Source organism: Ambystoma mexicanum, chromosome 7q (genome assembly GCF_040938575.1).
Source record: "Ambystoma mexicanum isolate Mex_15411 chromosome 7q, UKY_AmexF1_1, whole genome shotgun sequence".
Lineage (NCBI taxonomy): Eukaryota > Metazoa > Chordata > Amphibia > Caudata > Ambystomatidae > Ambystoma > Ambystoma mexicanum.
This window is the reverse complement of record NC_090941.1, coordinates 799,710,508-799,727,613: the sequence shown is the minus strand read 5'-3', so window position 1 is coordinate 799,727,613 and position 17,106 is coordinate 799,710,508. Positions and strand designations below refer to the sequence as shown.

Here is a 17,106-nt window from a genome sequence, read left to right as displayed (position 1 = left end):
CTATGTATATAACACAGACGTCAATGAGTTCACGAAGGACATCGTTCATAAAATACTGGAAGGCTGCTGGTGAATTGCACAACCCGAAGGGCATTACCTGGTATTCGAATAACCCATACTTAGTGCGAAAAGCAGTCTTCCATTCGTCGCCTTTCTTCACACGTACCAGATGATATGCCCCTTGGAGATCTAATTTAGTGTAGATGCAAGCGTCATTTACTTGGTCTAGTAATTCGGGGATCAGAGGCAATGGGTATCGGTTCTTAACCGTGATCTGATTCAATGCACGTTCTGAGGTCACCTTCCTTTTTTGGCACGAAGAACAAAGCTGAAGTCGCAGGGGACTTGGATGAACGAATGAAGCCATTGGCAAGATATTGGTCCAAGTATTGTCGTAGGTGAAGGTTTTCAGGTTCAGTAAGGGCGTAGATCCTACTACATGGAGGTTGTGCACCGGGTATGAGATCGATTTGACAATCGTTTGATATGTGAGGTGGTAAGGTGTTTGCCTGTTCTTTTTGGAAAACATCCTGGAATTCTTGATATTACTGAGGTAACTGCACGACTGGAGTAGCGACTGCAGCCAGGCCCTCAGTCAAGGGTTTTTTCGGGTAACAAGTACGTGCACAATCCGTGAAGGTTATCTCTTCTCTCGCCAATCAATACAAGGATTATGCGTTTCCAACCAAGGTATCCCCAGTATTTGAAACTGCGGGGCTTTGATTAAATCAAACACAATAGTCTCTCGATGCCCATCCTGACCCAATAGTGTCATCTCTGCGGTGGAATGAGTTACAGGCCCAGAGGCAATTTCAGTTCCATCGACTGTGGTGATGACATCCGAAGTGGTCTTTCTGCAGAGAGGTAGATTCATCCTAGAAGCCAATTCGTGGTCCACATAGTTTCCTATGGCCCGGCTATCAATGTATGCCCTTACTGCGTGCATACGTGATGGTTGCCTTGGATCTATAAGGACCATTGGTATGATGAAGTGCGAGGTCTGAATATCCTTCAAGCTCGGCAAGCAGACCTCTACGCTTGTCGGGAATGGTAGTTTCCCCGAGGGACTCCATATGGCTTTTATCAGCAGCTCCTACCACTTTCTTGGATGGTTTTACAGGGCAATCCCGTAGAAAATGTCCCGAAGTTCCACAGTATAGACACAATTGCATTTGCCGTCTCCATTCTCTTTCCTTCTGAGTCAAGGGTCCTTTAACCCCTCCGATTTGCATGGGTTCTGAGGCATCTGCTCCTTTGGGGGTAGCGTTGGGTTTAACCAACACCCGGTTCTCGAACTTGGCTCGGTCAGCCTTTCTGTTCTGAAGTCTGTGATCTAACTGGACCACTAAGTCTATGTATTCAGCACAGTCTTGAGGTGGGTTCACAACTTGAGCCAAAACATCTTTGAGTTCTCCTCAAAGTCCTCGATGAAATAACGTAATCCGTTTTACCTCGGGCCATCCAGTTTCCACCACCAACCTATGAAGGTTGCGATGTAGGTTAGAAGGTCCTGGTTACCCTGTCGTAGGGACAAAAGTTCGTTATCCAGGGCTTGTCCTTGGGAGTGCCGGGCAAATAGTCTTTCCATGCTCATTTGAAAACCCTGAAAATCCCGAAGAATAGGGTCATCCTGATTGACTAGTGGAATTGACCAATCCGCTGCACTGCCGCTGAGATATGATAATACAAAGGCTACTTTGGCTTGATTGTTTTGGAAAGGCTCCAGGTCTGCATAAAAAGTGCAAGCGGCATTGGTTCATAAACACGGCGAACTTTTTCGGGTCCCAGCAAAACGTTGCGGCGGGGATAAAGGAATGCTCCCTGGTAGAACCACTTGCACAGGATTACTCGATGAAACAGGGGTTGAATTCCCCCCCCCGTCCCCCTCCCCCCCCCCCTGTACCCCTCCCCCCCCCCCTGTCCCCCTCCCCCCCAAGAGTCCAGGTAATGGCATTTGCCCAGCTTGGTTTTTCAATAATTGTCTAGCAAGATCAGTGCGTTCCTTAGAAACAATCAGTTCTCTCCTGAGGGACAGCCACGGTCTCCACCAATGTGATGCGTAGTGCAGAGATGACTGACTAGAATGGCCCACCTAGCTTCGTCTGCTTGACCCATAGATGTAGTCTCCTAAAGGCGGAGAAAGGGAATTAGCCACCCGTGGATCTGAGTAATAGCCCCTCACTGCGTTCCCATTAATCACCTCTGATATTCCCGTTCACAAAGGTCACCTTATAGTTTTCAATGAGGAGCTCTCCATCCTGCGAGGAACGCAGGGGCGCGTTGATGGCCAGTTATTTCACTGGCTTGAGGATATTGGAAGAGTTCTAGAGGAATCTTGGCTCCAAAACTCCTAGCGAAGGACCGTAAGCATATAGTTCTTAAGAGTTCAAAAATGTCTGAATAATCACTCTTGTCCAATTCCTTTGTTGATCTTGCAGCTTAGACCCAAAATAAGATAGTTCTGTGGCAGCTAAAGCGTTCAGGTAAGAGTCTGTGCTGTCCGTTAAATGATGCCAAAGTTTAACTTGCTGCTTTCTCCTTCCTTACAGGTGCGGCGTAAGAAGATTTGGCGTGCTGGTGAATAATACCTCCGGCGGTAAAATCAGGTAAGTATATGGTGGCAAGAGATTGTCCTTATTTGTTTCCCCTCGGCTCACCGTGTTGTTTTCTTGTCCCCCTTAGGTGCTGGAATGCGGCAACATAATGGAGGCAGCGCTGGATCGTAGAGATGCTGCGAGGAACGGTGAGTATGGCGCGGCGCTGCTGCTGCCGATGCGACGTGTTTAAATAAAGTCTTTTTCTTGTTCAAAGGTGCGATGAATCCGGAATCGGGTAAGAAACCCAATGTTCTTGTTCTAACCTTTCTTCTTCTTTCCCCTTCTTTCTAGGCGCTCTGGGCTCGAGGCGGGCGTGGCACGAGGCTGGAGGCTGACTGCAGGCACGGTAAGCGTTACGCTGCAGGATGCAGAATAACGCGAAGCGTGTGCTCCCCTTCGGGCGTGGTTTAAATAGCCTCCAAAGTAGTCCCAGGTAAGTATTCCTCCACAACCACAACCGAGTAACAAAATAGTCCCTAGGTAAAGTAGTTCCTTCCAAGCCTCACATGGGCTTGGATCTCTTGCAGCATGGTCTGCATCAGGTACGTTTTAACATATGAGCCTGGCGTCTATGGCGCCAGGACTGTTCCCCATATGAGCCTGGAGCCATAGACGCCAGGACTGTACCCATATAGCCACCCATATAGCCCCTAACAAGGGTTGCTCGGTTTTCTCTGGGTAACATGATGCCCGCTTCCGGGGTTGCTGGACTTGGTCTAGATGCCCGGGGGTAGGCATCATGACACCACCTTGCAGTTTGAGTGACAACTAGGCTGTGCATGAATGGGAGAAACCTGCTTAAAAGGCAAGGGTTTTGGGACTGAAGACAGAGTCGACCACTGGGAAAAACAACCTGACGAAGAAACCGCAAACAAAAGCTTGCTGTATCCTCCTGGACCTTTCAATGGCCCGGTGAAGCCCTACTGATGTGCTGAAACCTTTTTCTGATCGACAGGAGAAGCTCCGGAAGGGACTTGTTCCCTTGGGTTAGTGGGACCAACTAACCCGAGATGAACTCCACTGGACTGCCTTCCCAGACTGGCTGTACTTCTTTGCTGCTGCAGGAACCGAGTGCCTGGGATCAAGAGATCCGTAGTAGAGTGCAACGTCTGCAATCCGGCCAGAAGTTCCAAGAGTCTCCCCAGGACCCTCCAGAAGCAGGACGACCAGAGCATGTGTCCCCTCACCTGAGTGCAGGAAGCCCAACCGGTGTCCAGGATCCGCGCTGGTGCTGTTTATCGAGCGCTGAAAAAGGGAAGCGCCGCTGATCTGAAAAGAGCAGTCCTCCAGACGTTTTCTCTCTTGTCCCCACAACCGAGTCCTAAGAACCCAGGATCTGCATGGTTGCAACCAGACAGAAGCCAGCTGGACCACTCTTCTTCTAACCAAAAGCTACTTTGCTAGAGTCGATTTCAGCTCTACCCTTCACCACAAACTCTCTAACTTTGTGCAAGACTTTGCTATCTAAGAAGTGCCTCTGCTCCATAGACTGTGTTCCAATTGACTTTGGCTGTCCTGGCTCCCTGCAGACTCATCTAGACCATTTGACTTTGATATTTACTCTCCCTCAGAGGTGGTTTATAACTATTATTGCTGGGAAAGGTGTTTATTTAGACTTCTTTGTATCTGGAAGATTTAAGTGCTCACATGCTCCGAGAACCTGCCTAATGTTTTCCTTCCCTTAACCTTTCCTTTCTACAAACCTCAGAATCTACAAAGTGTACTACTGATAAATAAATGCCATTACTGTCCTATTTAGTGAAGTCACCTTAGGGTGTAGGAAGTGTGTAAGAAGCATCTCTAAAGAGTATGTACTATCTTTGTGTTGAGGCTGGAAAACGTATTTTAAAGTATATTTGATTGTTACATACATTGCCCTTTTTAGAGAATGCTCATTTAAAAGCTACTGTTAAATAATTATTTATAACTAAAACCTTGAGTGCAAGTGTTACTTGGCTACTTGTATTTGTGGATTTCATTGCTACAGCTCACATTTACCCCTCTTGAGATAAGCCTGGTTGCTCAGTCACACTACCAACTTGTGTAGTACAGGCGTATAGCAAAAGGTGGGTTACCTAATACCAAGAGGACAAGGGTGGTGTAGTCTCCCACAGGGTTACTACATGAATTCTTGCCCACTTTATACCATGTCTCCTGAAGATGATCGTCCCAAGTACCATAAGGGGGTTCCCTTACCAGGTGATCCTCCTGCTGTGCTCCGCCACCAGGGGGATTATTGTACTGTGGACGCACCTGCCTGGCCCCCTGGGAAAGGTTCCCCCCTAGGAAAAAAGGGACAAAATCCTAAGATTCGTCACACCACTTAGACTCCAGCGACAGGACAGCAATGCAGAGGGGACTCACATGCCCTTGTTTTTGATTTGGAAATTGCCAGGTCAGGAGTCGGAGCCAGAGTAGCAGAAAGGCGAGACTGATGCAACCAGCAATTGTCAGTAATGCAGGGTTCCCCTATTGTCCTTGGGCACAGGATCTGACTTCTGAGGAGGGGGTCAGCTTGCCAAGACCCTAAACGAAGAGAGCATATTGAAGAAAAGTTGAAGGACGCACTCTGGGGGAGCCAGCAACCGAAGCTGGTCAGGGAAAGCAACTTCCACAGTTGGGTCACAGGATTGGAGTCAGCATGGGCTCTGGAGCTTCCCAGGTGAGGTGTAGCAGAAGCAGAGTGCTCACCTGTGGTCGTTAGGTGAACATTCCCAGGTTGGTTCTGCTCAGAGTGTTTTCAGGATCCTGGCAGCGGAGGGGCACCCACTTCTGGGACCAGCAATGCAGGCACTATCAGGAGCTTCAGGGAGACTAGGCCTTCAAGCAGGAGCTATGATCCAATTGTCCCCATCAGGAGAAAAGAGCACCGCTGTGGTTTACCACGGTTTACTGTGGGGAGGTTGAGCTTCATTGTCCGAATATTTGGGGCGTCAAAGCGTGCTAGTGCAGCTTCGGATCTTCCTCAAGCAGAACTTCCAGAATGCAGGTTTGGAGATTAAACTGTAGATAAGGAGAGTTGGCCAGGGGGTTTGCCTTTAACACAGTGAGGGAACACTGCACCCAATCACACACAGCATAATTCGAACATAGGGGTAATCAGCCAATGGCAGGCCATACCGACAAGCACGTCTATGCATACTGGATTCTCGCACACAAAGGAATGAATCCACACTGTCCCAGTCAAGTATCTACATATGCCAGTCAGAACTGCGTTCAGGGTGAATACAGCCCCCAGTCCTGGGACCCACACAGCAACTAGCGAAAGATGACCACCTTCTCTCACACACCAAGAGGGACAAGGGATAGTCATGTGACCTCCTCATGTCAAGGAGTTTGGGATCAGCTCCTGAGTTGAGCACCAGTTGCATGCAATCAGCAGGTCACAGAATTAGGTTTTCCATCCACCCAAAGCATTTGGGCGTGCGATCATGAACATTTTCAAAAGTGATGATGCACCGTTCCCTACAAAATGAAATCTAGTCGATACTGAGATTTAAATACACCAAGCTAGACTGAAAAAATTGAGATGAAGCAGCGTTTTACATTATAAATACTGTAATTTTGCATTCTATAACCATTTACATAAGAAATGGAATTGCATTTTTTTTAAATGAGCATGTAATCGTGTTTGCCAAACAGAATACAGTTGGCTTAGAAAGTATCATCCCCATTTACTTCCGGTTTGCAATTATTTAAAAAAGAAAGACTTTCCTGGCTAGAATTACCACATAGGCTTGTGGCACTTTTGAGAGTGGACGAGAGGATTACTACTGCAATCTCACCGCATTAGCCCCTTTGAACTTACAGAGAAAAGAGGTTAGGGTGAGACCTGAGGGCGAGAGAGGAATGCAGGGTGAGCTGTGTTTTCATTGAACAGGGCAATTTCAAATTGCCAGCTATGCTACACAAGTGTCTATTTAATTAGCAAACCTACAGCATTACATATCAATTTGTAAAGTGACACTGCTTATTTTATGCCTTCCTATGGATATTGCCCCATTATTTCCTATGGGGGAACTTTTACAAACTTAAACTCCTCCTAGAGTGATTAAAAAGGGTACTTCACTGAAGTTAGGGAGAATTCTCAGAAATGTGCTAATTCCATCCACCTTAAGAGACCCCCAGCAACTTTGCTGGATTTTTAGGACTTGATTTTTTTTTTTACCTGGAGAGAGCGAGACCCTTTTTTCCCCACTCTCTCATGTATTTTAATGTGATTTCTGAGCTTTGTGTTTCTTTTGGTTATGGAGCCTGACAAACTCCATAGGCATCTTTTACATTGTGTCACACAGCACCTTTAGTGCAGTGACACAAGGTTTAAATACCTTATCTGGGATAAACTACTATTTCCCACAGCAGTAAAGTGAAATTGACTTTACATTTGTAACTTGACGGGTAGTATTCAAAAGAATGTTTTCTTGCAAAAAGGTTACCGGGGGATAGACTCCCTTTCCCTGGCTTGCTGGTTTCCACACAATCTTTGCACAACTCCATGTTCTGGACCAGGAGCAGGACTCCCTTCTCCTGGTACTGGTCAGTACAGTTCGTAATAAAACCAGGGGTAATGACTCCCATTACCCTTGCCTCTTTTCAATATGCCCCAAAAGTTTTTGCGTCTTCTCCACGAGAATTATTCCCTTCTGGTATTTGAAACGTTTTTTTTCCATATCTTTCAACTTGCTGTATGTTTTGTCACTCTCTCTTGGTATCAGCAAAATCCCAAACCCTTCTCTACTGGTCAATGGGCCATTCCGCCGAGGAAGTTCCTCTTGGGTTCTCAAATCCTTTGCATTGGGGTCCCAGACCCTTCTCTTGTGGTTAGTGGGCTTATTGCTGCCACTGAAACGAGGAAGTTCTCCTCAGAGGTTTGTTTCACTCTTCCAGTGTCCAGTAGCTACGTTACTACTGGGACGAGGGAGATCCTTCCTGATGTAATCTACACAGTTCTGTTCCCCAGAAGCCCTGTAGGTGACACTGGGGTGAGGAACATTACGTTGTGTCCTTCTCTACGACTCCCCAGTATCCCTACCAGATGCAGCACGTCTCTGGTCCTTCCTTGGATGGGGTTCCTTCTCGGCAGCTTCCTCTGCTTCAATGGTCCCGGTGCACCTTTGTGGTCCTCCACTCCTCACGGTGTTGGCTTCGCTCTGGGCAAAGACAATCCACCTTGTTGTTACCACGCCACTGCTTCTTCCCTTCGGCCTCGCAGTTGGGTCTGCTCCCCTCAGACCCTCAATGGACTCCTGCAGCCTGCTGCCGGCATCCCCTGTACAGCCTTCCTTCCAGCCCTCACTCTGCATTCGTAACTCCCGGGCGCCAGCATTCCGGCATCCCCGCGATCGGACTCCCCTTAGTCCTGCTTCTCTTTCCTTTTTATCTATGGGACTGCCTCCCGGCGCAGCGTCAACACATACAGATAATGTCCTTTTGGCATTCCTCGTGCCTCCGATGAGCCACCTCGTGGTAGCATTTAAGAGTTGGCTACTCTTCATGGTTCCTGTGTTCTTCCTCGTCTCAGTAGGTTCTGTTCTGTAAATATCCGAGTTACAAAAATACATGGGCTTACTCTCGAGGAAATGGCTCAGTATGGAAGGAGGAGCTATGGAAAGTTGGGGAGTGAGATGGCTCACTGGGCTGTGCCCTAGGTGATCGTCCTTGTCCCAAGAAAGGGAGTTCCTCCTCATGAGGTCCTCCCGCATTAAACCACCTTTAGGGGGGACTATTGAGTAGCAGCTGCACTGGAAACACTTTCTGATGTATAGGTGCCAAATGCTCAATAAATAAAATCTCCTTAGCCTAGTGGGAAAGGAAAAGGGCTCCCACTGGGGAGAAGTGACAACACTTTGCGAATTGTCACAGCAGGGAGGGAATCAAAATACAGTGGTTAAGACGAACAGGCTGTGCAGCAGGCCAATGGCTATGCAGTCAAAGGTTTTCAGCTGTTTTCTAAACCTAAAGAGATTTTTATCACTCTGCAGTGGGAGGTCATTCCAAAAGGTCAGCACCCATGTGTGCAACGGTTGGTCCATCCTCCTATGATCTTTTCTTGAAGGTAGTGATGTAGCAATCACCCTCCGTGTCAGGGGGTGTATATGACTAGTAATGGCCCGCCAATCTGAGCCTAGGCTGGGCCAAATCGAAGAGGGCCTTGCTGAGGTCTAAGGCCCGTTACTGGCATGTACGCACCCCGAACAAGGGGGGTGATTGCTATTCACACCCCGGGGCTCTGTCATGGTACACATAATTGGGGGACAGGCTCTGCACGTCAGGCACCAGGTCCCTTTTCTATTTCTATGATGTGCATAGAGGACTAGGAGGCAGCAACGGGAACGGAGTGGAAAGCTCCAGTGCAGCAAGTAAGTACGTAGCGAAGGAGGGGGGTGGGGGAAAAAATGCAGGAAGTGTTGGGAGATGGAGGTGCCGGGGGGAGTCAATGGCGAGAGGCTCTCTGTTGCCTCCACACAATCAAGATGGTGGCCCCTGGGGAAGGGCCTCAACTGGCTGGTAAAACGTGGGTGGTGCATTGGGTTCTCGTCCGCGTTTCCAGCCACCTGATTGGCTAAGCATCCACCCCCGGTTGTGAATGCAATTTTCATTGTGCCAGCAGATCTGAGATGGTTGAATAATCTAAACTACGGCTTATCTGTGGATTTTCAGTGTTGGGCATGTGATCTCTTGAATTAAAGCCTGGGATTATCCATGCATCATTGTTCTATCATTTGGTTTTGATGGATCTGGCATTTCGAGAAATACAAGTAGAGACTGTTGCACTCTTAATCCTATGTGTAGCGGTTGGTGAAGTGTCAAGTTCCCGCAAATTCAGTCACATTACCCCTTATCCTCATCTGGCTCTCTACATTCAAGCAAACAAGTGGTCATTCACTAGTCTTAGTTCTGCTCTTGAAGCTCGAGAGACCTTTATCCCCAAAAAGCAGTGACAAGCGATCGCTTTTTTAGTTGTCCATACCCACCTCTACCCTAAACCTCCAGCACAGCTCTGCAACTAGTAAGTCATCGGTTTGTCCCCCATTTTGATTCTTTTTCAGGAAAGTTTTAGAAGCCCATTTCCTCAAAAACAATGTTGACCACATATTACTTTTAAAAAAAATGTAGGGGTGGCAACACCCCTCGCTCACACCCTGCCACCTTTCTAAATATCTAAGCCCAACCCCCGTCCCAAGTCTACAATGTAGGGAAAAATGCAGTAATAGTGTGCGAGGAAATGGGCTTCGAACAAATTGGTCTGCGAGGAAAAAAGGAGCGACACCTTTTAAAAACAAGTTTATTCTATTGTGTTCCAGTTTGCACACATTTTGCTACAATTTTTATTTCTGCTTTTCTTTCTAGTTCGTTTTTTACATTGTAATTTTAGTACGTGCTAATTTTGACCAGGCACCTCTGTTTTTACTCATTTTTTGAAAGCAGCTTCATGCTTTTAGGGGTTTCAAGGAATCAAATAAATTGAGTACATAAATAAAAGTTCAATAAGGAGTTCCGGACAGTGGACAGAGCATTCATTCTATACAGCCATCTCTGCTTTTGAAAGGCAAACACTTCCTACCAAAACACAGCGTTATGGCGAGCAGGTTTTCTGGCAGGGAAATCCTGCCATTCACATTAGAAAATTGCAATCAAGCTTGGGACAATGCTTTGCACAACGGGGGTCCTTCCTTATGAGTTCTTGAAGGATGCATCAGTGTCTCGGATGAGACGTGGCTCTGCTGTTCAGTCTTGTGGATTCATATTGGAAGTGACATGGTCTTGTTCCCCTTTACTAAACGTGCCGCACATTTCTGAATAAATGAAGGGGCAGTTATGAAACATTACTCTCAAGTCTACATTACATTTTATAAATAGCTAAAAAGAAAGTCGAATGGGACAAAAACCACACAACGGTAGCACAATGATGAAAAAGTATGGTTTAAATGTGCATGGTCAAGATAAACACGACTGACACTAAAATATTAACATATTGAGTAAAAATAAACAGCAACGTAAACACTTGCACTGTACATCATATTGAAACACAAAGTCACTTGACTTACAAACCCAACTGTATACCTTGGAAACCATTTGGCATGCTCAATCCATGGGTCATCTCCAGATTCCCAACACCTCAGTCCACCATCACAGCAAAAACATTTGACATCGTCATTGCGACCTCAAAGAAAAACAAAACACAAAAAAGCAAAAATTAGTGGTTAGACATTTTAACTAGTGAGCAGGTTCAACAAATAAGTATTTGCTTCGTTTTCCTACAACTTACCCACATAATAAAAGCCAGCATTTGCCAGTTGGTCTGGCCGAACTGGGATTCTTGATGGCCAACTGATGAAGGTTTTCACCCGAGCAGCATAGGTTTGCATGCTGACGTTAGAAACATTAAGTCGAGACTGCTCCGTCATTTGGCTTTCCAGGAAGGGGCAGCTAGGGAAGTGTCTGCGGTGCTCTGACAAAGCATTATCTTTAGGTTCCCAATTATTCAGCTGACCCCCACAAGTGAAACAAGTAACTCTGTCTCCAGGTCCTGTGTAATAAAAGCCAGCCTTGGCAAGCTCTGTTGGGGAGAGAAAGGGAAGTGGCCAGGTTCTATAAGTACTCAGCCTGGCTTCTTCGGTACTCAAAGAGTTGCACTGGGTATGTCGAAGATGCGAAAAATCTTCCACACTCTGGGTTGCTACTGGATCCTGAGGAAAACTTGAAAAGGAACTGCTGAAATAGCCACTTCGATCTAAAGTTGCTGTTAAAGTAGCAGAAGACACAGGCTGCAAAAGGCTACTGGTAGCTGGAGGAGAGAAAGCTGAATGAGAAGAAGATCCAAGATTGCTAACTGAATGCAGGCCTTGGAGGAAGTTACAACTTGGATACAGCTGCTTGTGTTTTTCGAGGGCATTGTCACCTTTTTTCCAATTATCCAGCATCAAGCCACAGCTGAAGCATTTCACTTTATCATTCAATCCGGTATAATAAAAGCCAGCCCGGGCCAAGCTTCGCTCGGACACTGGTACGTTGGGTGGAAAATTGGAAAATGTGGAGATTCTATAGAGTTCACAGGAGAGGTCGTATTTCAGATCTTGTACAGTACTGTTACTCATCAGACGTTCAAGGAACTGACCGCTCTGCAGTACATTCATAATGGGATATTTGAGAAAAACGGGGAAAGTCTCTCTCTGAGAGGTAGTTTTGTGCATCATTTCACTAGGTCACTTTCAAGCAATAAAATAGAATTAGCAGTCTATGCTTTTAACATTAATTCACACAGTTGCTTCTGTTCAACCTTCTTCCAGTCTAAACTGCTCCATTTGTGAATGTGTTGGAACACAGAGGGGATTCAACAGGAACACTGAGTAAGATTCAATAGAAACACCACTCTTGGTTTTAACCGTATAGTAACCCTCTAATTAAACATTCCATTTCATGGTATGTTACTTACTTACATAATAAATGTGCATATTACTTGAGTGGAGAAAAAGGTTCCCTCTATTCGTACATTCACAAATGGCTCAATCAAAGCAGGAAAAAGGAAAGAGAACTGAAAAGTCCAGTGAAGCAATAGTGCCAATTGCACACCATCTTACACAATCAAAAATGAAACAGTGGAAATCTGCCACAGTGAAATTGTGAGCGCTGCAGTGAGTTATAAGAGGTCCTGCAGTTTTGCGAAATTGTTATTCATAGTCATTCCAAATAAAATCTTTTAATTTAATTGATTCAGCATCTAGAAAGCTTAAACTTAGAAAACAACAGTAACACGCGTGCAGATGTTACGTATTCAAAATAGACGGGTTCTCTGCACTTCCACCACAACCAGCAGCAAGGCCATCTGTAATGAAGTGTGAACTGGAATAGAAGAGGACCTGCTAAATTCAAATTAGTAGGAGTAGCAGTGATACCATTGACTTGCAAAGGTGTGCGATTACAATATTAAACATTATAATCAAACTATTATACCTACAGAATCTGTTAAAATGTGCAATATCAAATGTAAAACATAAGTGCCCTGCAGTAGCTAGGGACTCTAAACAAAATGATATATAAGGGATGTGCAAGCAAGGTTTCAATTCTGTGCACTTATATTTAAGCATATATAGTGTGTTCAATTGTTGTTTTCTAAGGCTTTCCAATTACCTCAATATTTTAACTTCAAACAATTTGGCAAAAGTAAGCTCACCAAAAAAGAAACTACATAATTGTCAAAAGGAAGCCACATACAACAATCACGGCCCACTCAATTGTTATCCATCCCACGTCTTCACTCAGCTATGTCTGATGGATCAAGGACTAAGCCAGTTGCTGTATAAGGTCTTGCACAAGCACCCCCAGAGCCATTTTTGCCAACTCATGATGTTGCTTACTGTCAAAACTTAAATGAAACACTAGTCCAGATGCTGAGACTAGCTAGGGTCCTTCAATCATTTGCCGCCTTATAGAAATACTCAACAAGCCTCCAAAAGAGGTGCTTCACTATAGAACCATTGTTTGAGGAAGGACTAAAGGTAATTACTGATTATTGGGTTTCTTTTTTGGTTCACAAAACTACCTCCCAGAGTTCAGACTATCATCCCCTTTAGAATATTTAAGCTCCCATGTTGAAATGTACTGTCCAAGAGAAGAAATTAAAAATTAAAGTATCCAGGATGTCTTTCAGTTGCAAAAAACCTAAAAAGTAAAAAGAAAAAAAGAAAAAAAATACATTAAACATCAGAACCATACATCAATAACTGCACAATACCTTTAAATTTAAAATGGTTGCAAGCTAAAAGTAAAACCAGGAAATCCTATATAAAACAGGTTGTGCACATAGGTAACCATTGCACAATCCTGGACCTGCAACAGAATTTAAAACAGTCACAGCAAAATCAAGAAATTTTAAGATAAGGAAGCCAGTAAATCCAAATAAAAATTTGATAAGCGGGCGTAAAAAGCAGCTCCAAGGTACCGGGAGTCACCTAGTAAACAGGAGCTAGCACTAGGGAACAGGGAGCTATTACATAGTGTACTCCAAACCTAATCCAAATGCAAACTATAACTTTATGTCCATTATATACGATCCATTATTCTTTAAATCGCTTCTACATGTGTTATTTTATTTTTTTTTGTAATTCATTTCCTAACAGAGTTAACGTTGAATAGGTATATGGGTATGGTGCTACTTGGCACATTAAGTCAAAAGTAGCATCTGGAAGTTGTCAGTGTCAAGCGAATAACACTTTGCTAGGCTACAAGCAGGAGCTAAAGAGCCTTGAGCTAAACAGCTTCAAGCTCCCAACAATGTTGATCCCCCAAACAGAGTTGTCCCAGCCCTGAACGTTCGGGTCCATCTAAGTTCAATACCATTTTAGCTTGTTTTGATTCTATCCTGGCCCATTAACATTTCTCAGCCCAGATGGTTACACATTTTACAAGGTTCAATATTGTAATCTGGATTATACCTACTAAAACATCATGACATCGTTAACCCCAAGCTTGAACTCATAGTGGGTTTTAGACAATCTCTGAGACTGACCATTAAAGAATAGGCATTAATGTTATTAGACAGGTCTCCCGGACAGCTCACAAACCTTTTGTCGAAATTGCTAGAATGTATGTGGATGGTCACCACCCCTTTTGCAGAAAGGGGTGGCATATCATTTTGTAGGACACAACTGGCAGTTAAATACCCCTTCTCCATGTGTATGTTGGATCAGAAAAAGTCTTTAAATGATTCTCCTCGCACAGGTGGCAATGATGGTTATTTATTTACATAACAACGATCTGCATTTGCCCCCACCAGCTTTGTCCACAGCTCCTTTCAACTGACAAAACAAACACTACATTCTAGTTCCACCCTTATCAGTTCCACATACATTAAATATGCAACATTCCCCATAGAATCACAGGATACTACACATCTCCCTTTTTTCCATAAAAGAAACATAAGAGTAATAAAGAAAAGCAGAAAATGAAATTAACAATGCCGGAGCATTATTATAAGGAACACGTACACAAGAAAAAACGTATCTGGAAACATTTCCTTGAAACTTGATAACTGCAATGATAATACAGTAACTAAAAGTCATGAATACAGGGTGATAACTAATAACAGCTCATCTGGACACATCATAAAATCAGCTTTCTGTTCCAAATGATCTTTAAATAGGATGGTCTCCCACACTTCCAGTAAGAGGATGATCCCCAGTAGGAACACTTCAAATCAACAGTCCCGTGCAACACACAATATTGCTTAATCCTTAATGAATCACTCACCATCTTGCTTTCCCGTCTACACAGTCCGGTCTCCTGCACAACCTTAACATCCTTGTTGACATTACACACCCTGTTAATGTTCCACACTCGCCCATCCGACACCCTTACAGCACCATGTAATTCTTTAAATGACCCTCATGGGTACAGACCATCTCAAACCCCCTTCCATTCTATTATCAGTGAGTCTTAGGCACACACAATCCCCTTCTTTAACAACACACCGCTTGGTCGCTTTCCTTAAATCAAATATTGCCTATTGCTCATTTTTCTGACATGCTCTGCCCAACCACCCTGGGCAGATTCTTGTGTTGGCTTCCTTCCTCTTAACATTTCAAAAGGAGAGATACCAGTTGCATCATGGAGTGTGAACCTGTATGCTACCACAGTGTCCTCCGCAGCCTTCTTCCAATCCCCACCTTTCGAGATAGCCACCCTTATACTGTTCTTAATAACTCTGTTAAACCGTTCGACTATTCCGTTGGTTTCTGGTTGGTAAATGGAACTAGTCTTATGCTCAATACCATTGGTCGTAAGATACTCTCATCTCATCTGCTACCGACTGTACTCCGTTATCAGTCATTACAATAGAAGTGGGATAGCCTTCCCTCCTAAATATATTATCCAGAAATGCGATCACGTCCCTGGCGCACACATTCTGAATCCACGTCAATTCCACCCAACGAGACAGCATATCAACTAACACTATACCAAATCTATCGACTCCTGGAGATCTCACTGAACCAATTATATCCAAACCTTCTCTTTCCCTGGGAACAGAACGATAGGCATAAGGGTCATAGGTTCAACTCTAGTAGAAACACACCCTTTGGCCGATTCTTCACAGACCGCACACTCCCAGATTATCATTTCTATTTGTATGTCCATCCCTGGCCACCAATAATCCAGTCTAACCAATTGTTTGGTTTTAGTCATTTCCTGTTGGCCTTCATGAGCCACTTCGAGGATCTTCTTCCTAACACCTGTTGGAGGTAATATTTTATCACCCCTTAAAATAAAATCCCCTATTATGCAGAAGACATCAAAAACATGCCTAAAGGTATCAGGCACAACCCCTTTTCTTAACTCGGCACCTTTCATACCACACTTGAACCTCTCCTTAACATTGAGGAGGACCTCATCAGCCAACATAGCCTCACACCATTAGTCCTGTGTTACTACTGCCTGGTTGTTAGGCAAGATTGTATGTAGTAACCCTGTGGGAGACTACACCAGTCCTCTTGGCAATAGGTAACCCCAACCTTTGGTATAGGCCTGTTCTACACAAGCTGGTAGAGTGACGGAGCAGCCAGGCTTATCTCAAGAGGGGTCAATGTGAGCTCTAGTGGTGTAACAGAGGTTCACAAATACAAGTAGTCAAATAACACTTATACTCAAGGTTTCCTAGTAAAATAATTTATTAATTTAACAGTCAGTTTTAAAATAAGCCTTCTTCAGAAAGGGCAATTGGCAACAATAAAATACACTTCAAAAATACAGTTTAAGTAGATACCCTTTTGGGATGTCACACACACACACACACACACACTTCCTACACCCTGAGGTGACTTCAATAGCTAGGACAATGTGGACATCGATATGTCACTTTTACACTTAAATGCAATGCTGAGTGGTGGAAAAAGGAAAAGGTTATGGAAGGAAACAAAGGTTAGAACATTCTCATAACAGGTGAGTGCTTTACAATCCCCCAGTGAAGTATATTTTAACCCTTTCCCAGCAGTAAAAGTCACTTTTGTATGACTTTCTGAGGGACAGATAAACACAAAGTCAGAGGGTTAGAAGAGTTTGCAGGGAGCCAGGACAGCCAATATCAATTGAGCTATGTCTAGTGGAGCACAGGCACTTCTTGAGGATGGCACAAAGGTCTTGCACAATGTTGTATACAGTGTTTGTAGAAAAGAATCACTGTAGGGCCACAAGCTGAGAGGCTTGTGAAAAGCAAAGATGCAAGTCACTCTGCAACAGGCAGCTACTGCAAGTCTCCAGTGAGAACAAGCAAGCTACACACAACCAGAGGCAAGTACCCCTAGGTAGGCAGTACCTTAGTTCTGAAGAAAAAGTATTCAGCTTGCTTCTCTTCTGGTTGCAGTCCTGTAGTTCCTGGGCCTCAGTCATGGGGACCGAAGGGAGGACATCTGTAGGACTCCTGTACTGCAGTTTGAAGGTCAGTGGCGGCGGCAATGGACTTCCTCCAGATCAGCAGCACTTTGCTGTTTCAGCTACCAGTCAATAGTACCACCGC

General features: G+C 44.7%; 1 protein-coding gene across 4 annotated transcripts in view; it reads right to left on the bottom strand.

The window, feature by feature from the left end:
• The window catches only part of LOC138527785 (inhibitor of apoptosis protein-like), a 268,461-nt gene that overhangs the window by 209,389 nt on the left and 41,966 nt on the right, over positions 1-17,106 (bottom strand). For all 4 annotated transcript variants that reach the window (XM_069639070.1, XM_069639068.1, XM_069639069.1 and 1 more), the window contains exons 2-3: positions 10,867-13,259; positions 10,662-10,761 (exon numbers count right to left, since the gene is read on the bottom strand). In XM_069639070.1, the coding sequence (XP_069495171.1) occupies positions 10,662-10,761; positions 10,867-11,794 (1,028 nt within the window). In that variant the 5' untranslated portion in view covers positions 11,795-13,259. The remainder of the gene's footprint in view (positions 1-10,661; positions 10,762-10,866; positions 13,260-17,106) is intronic.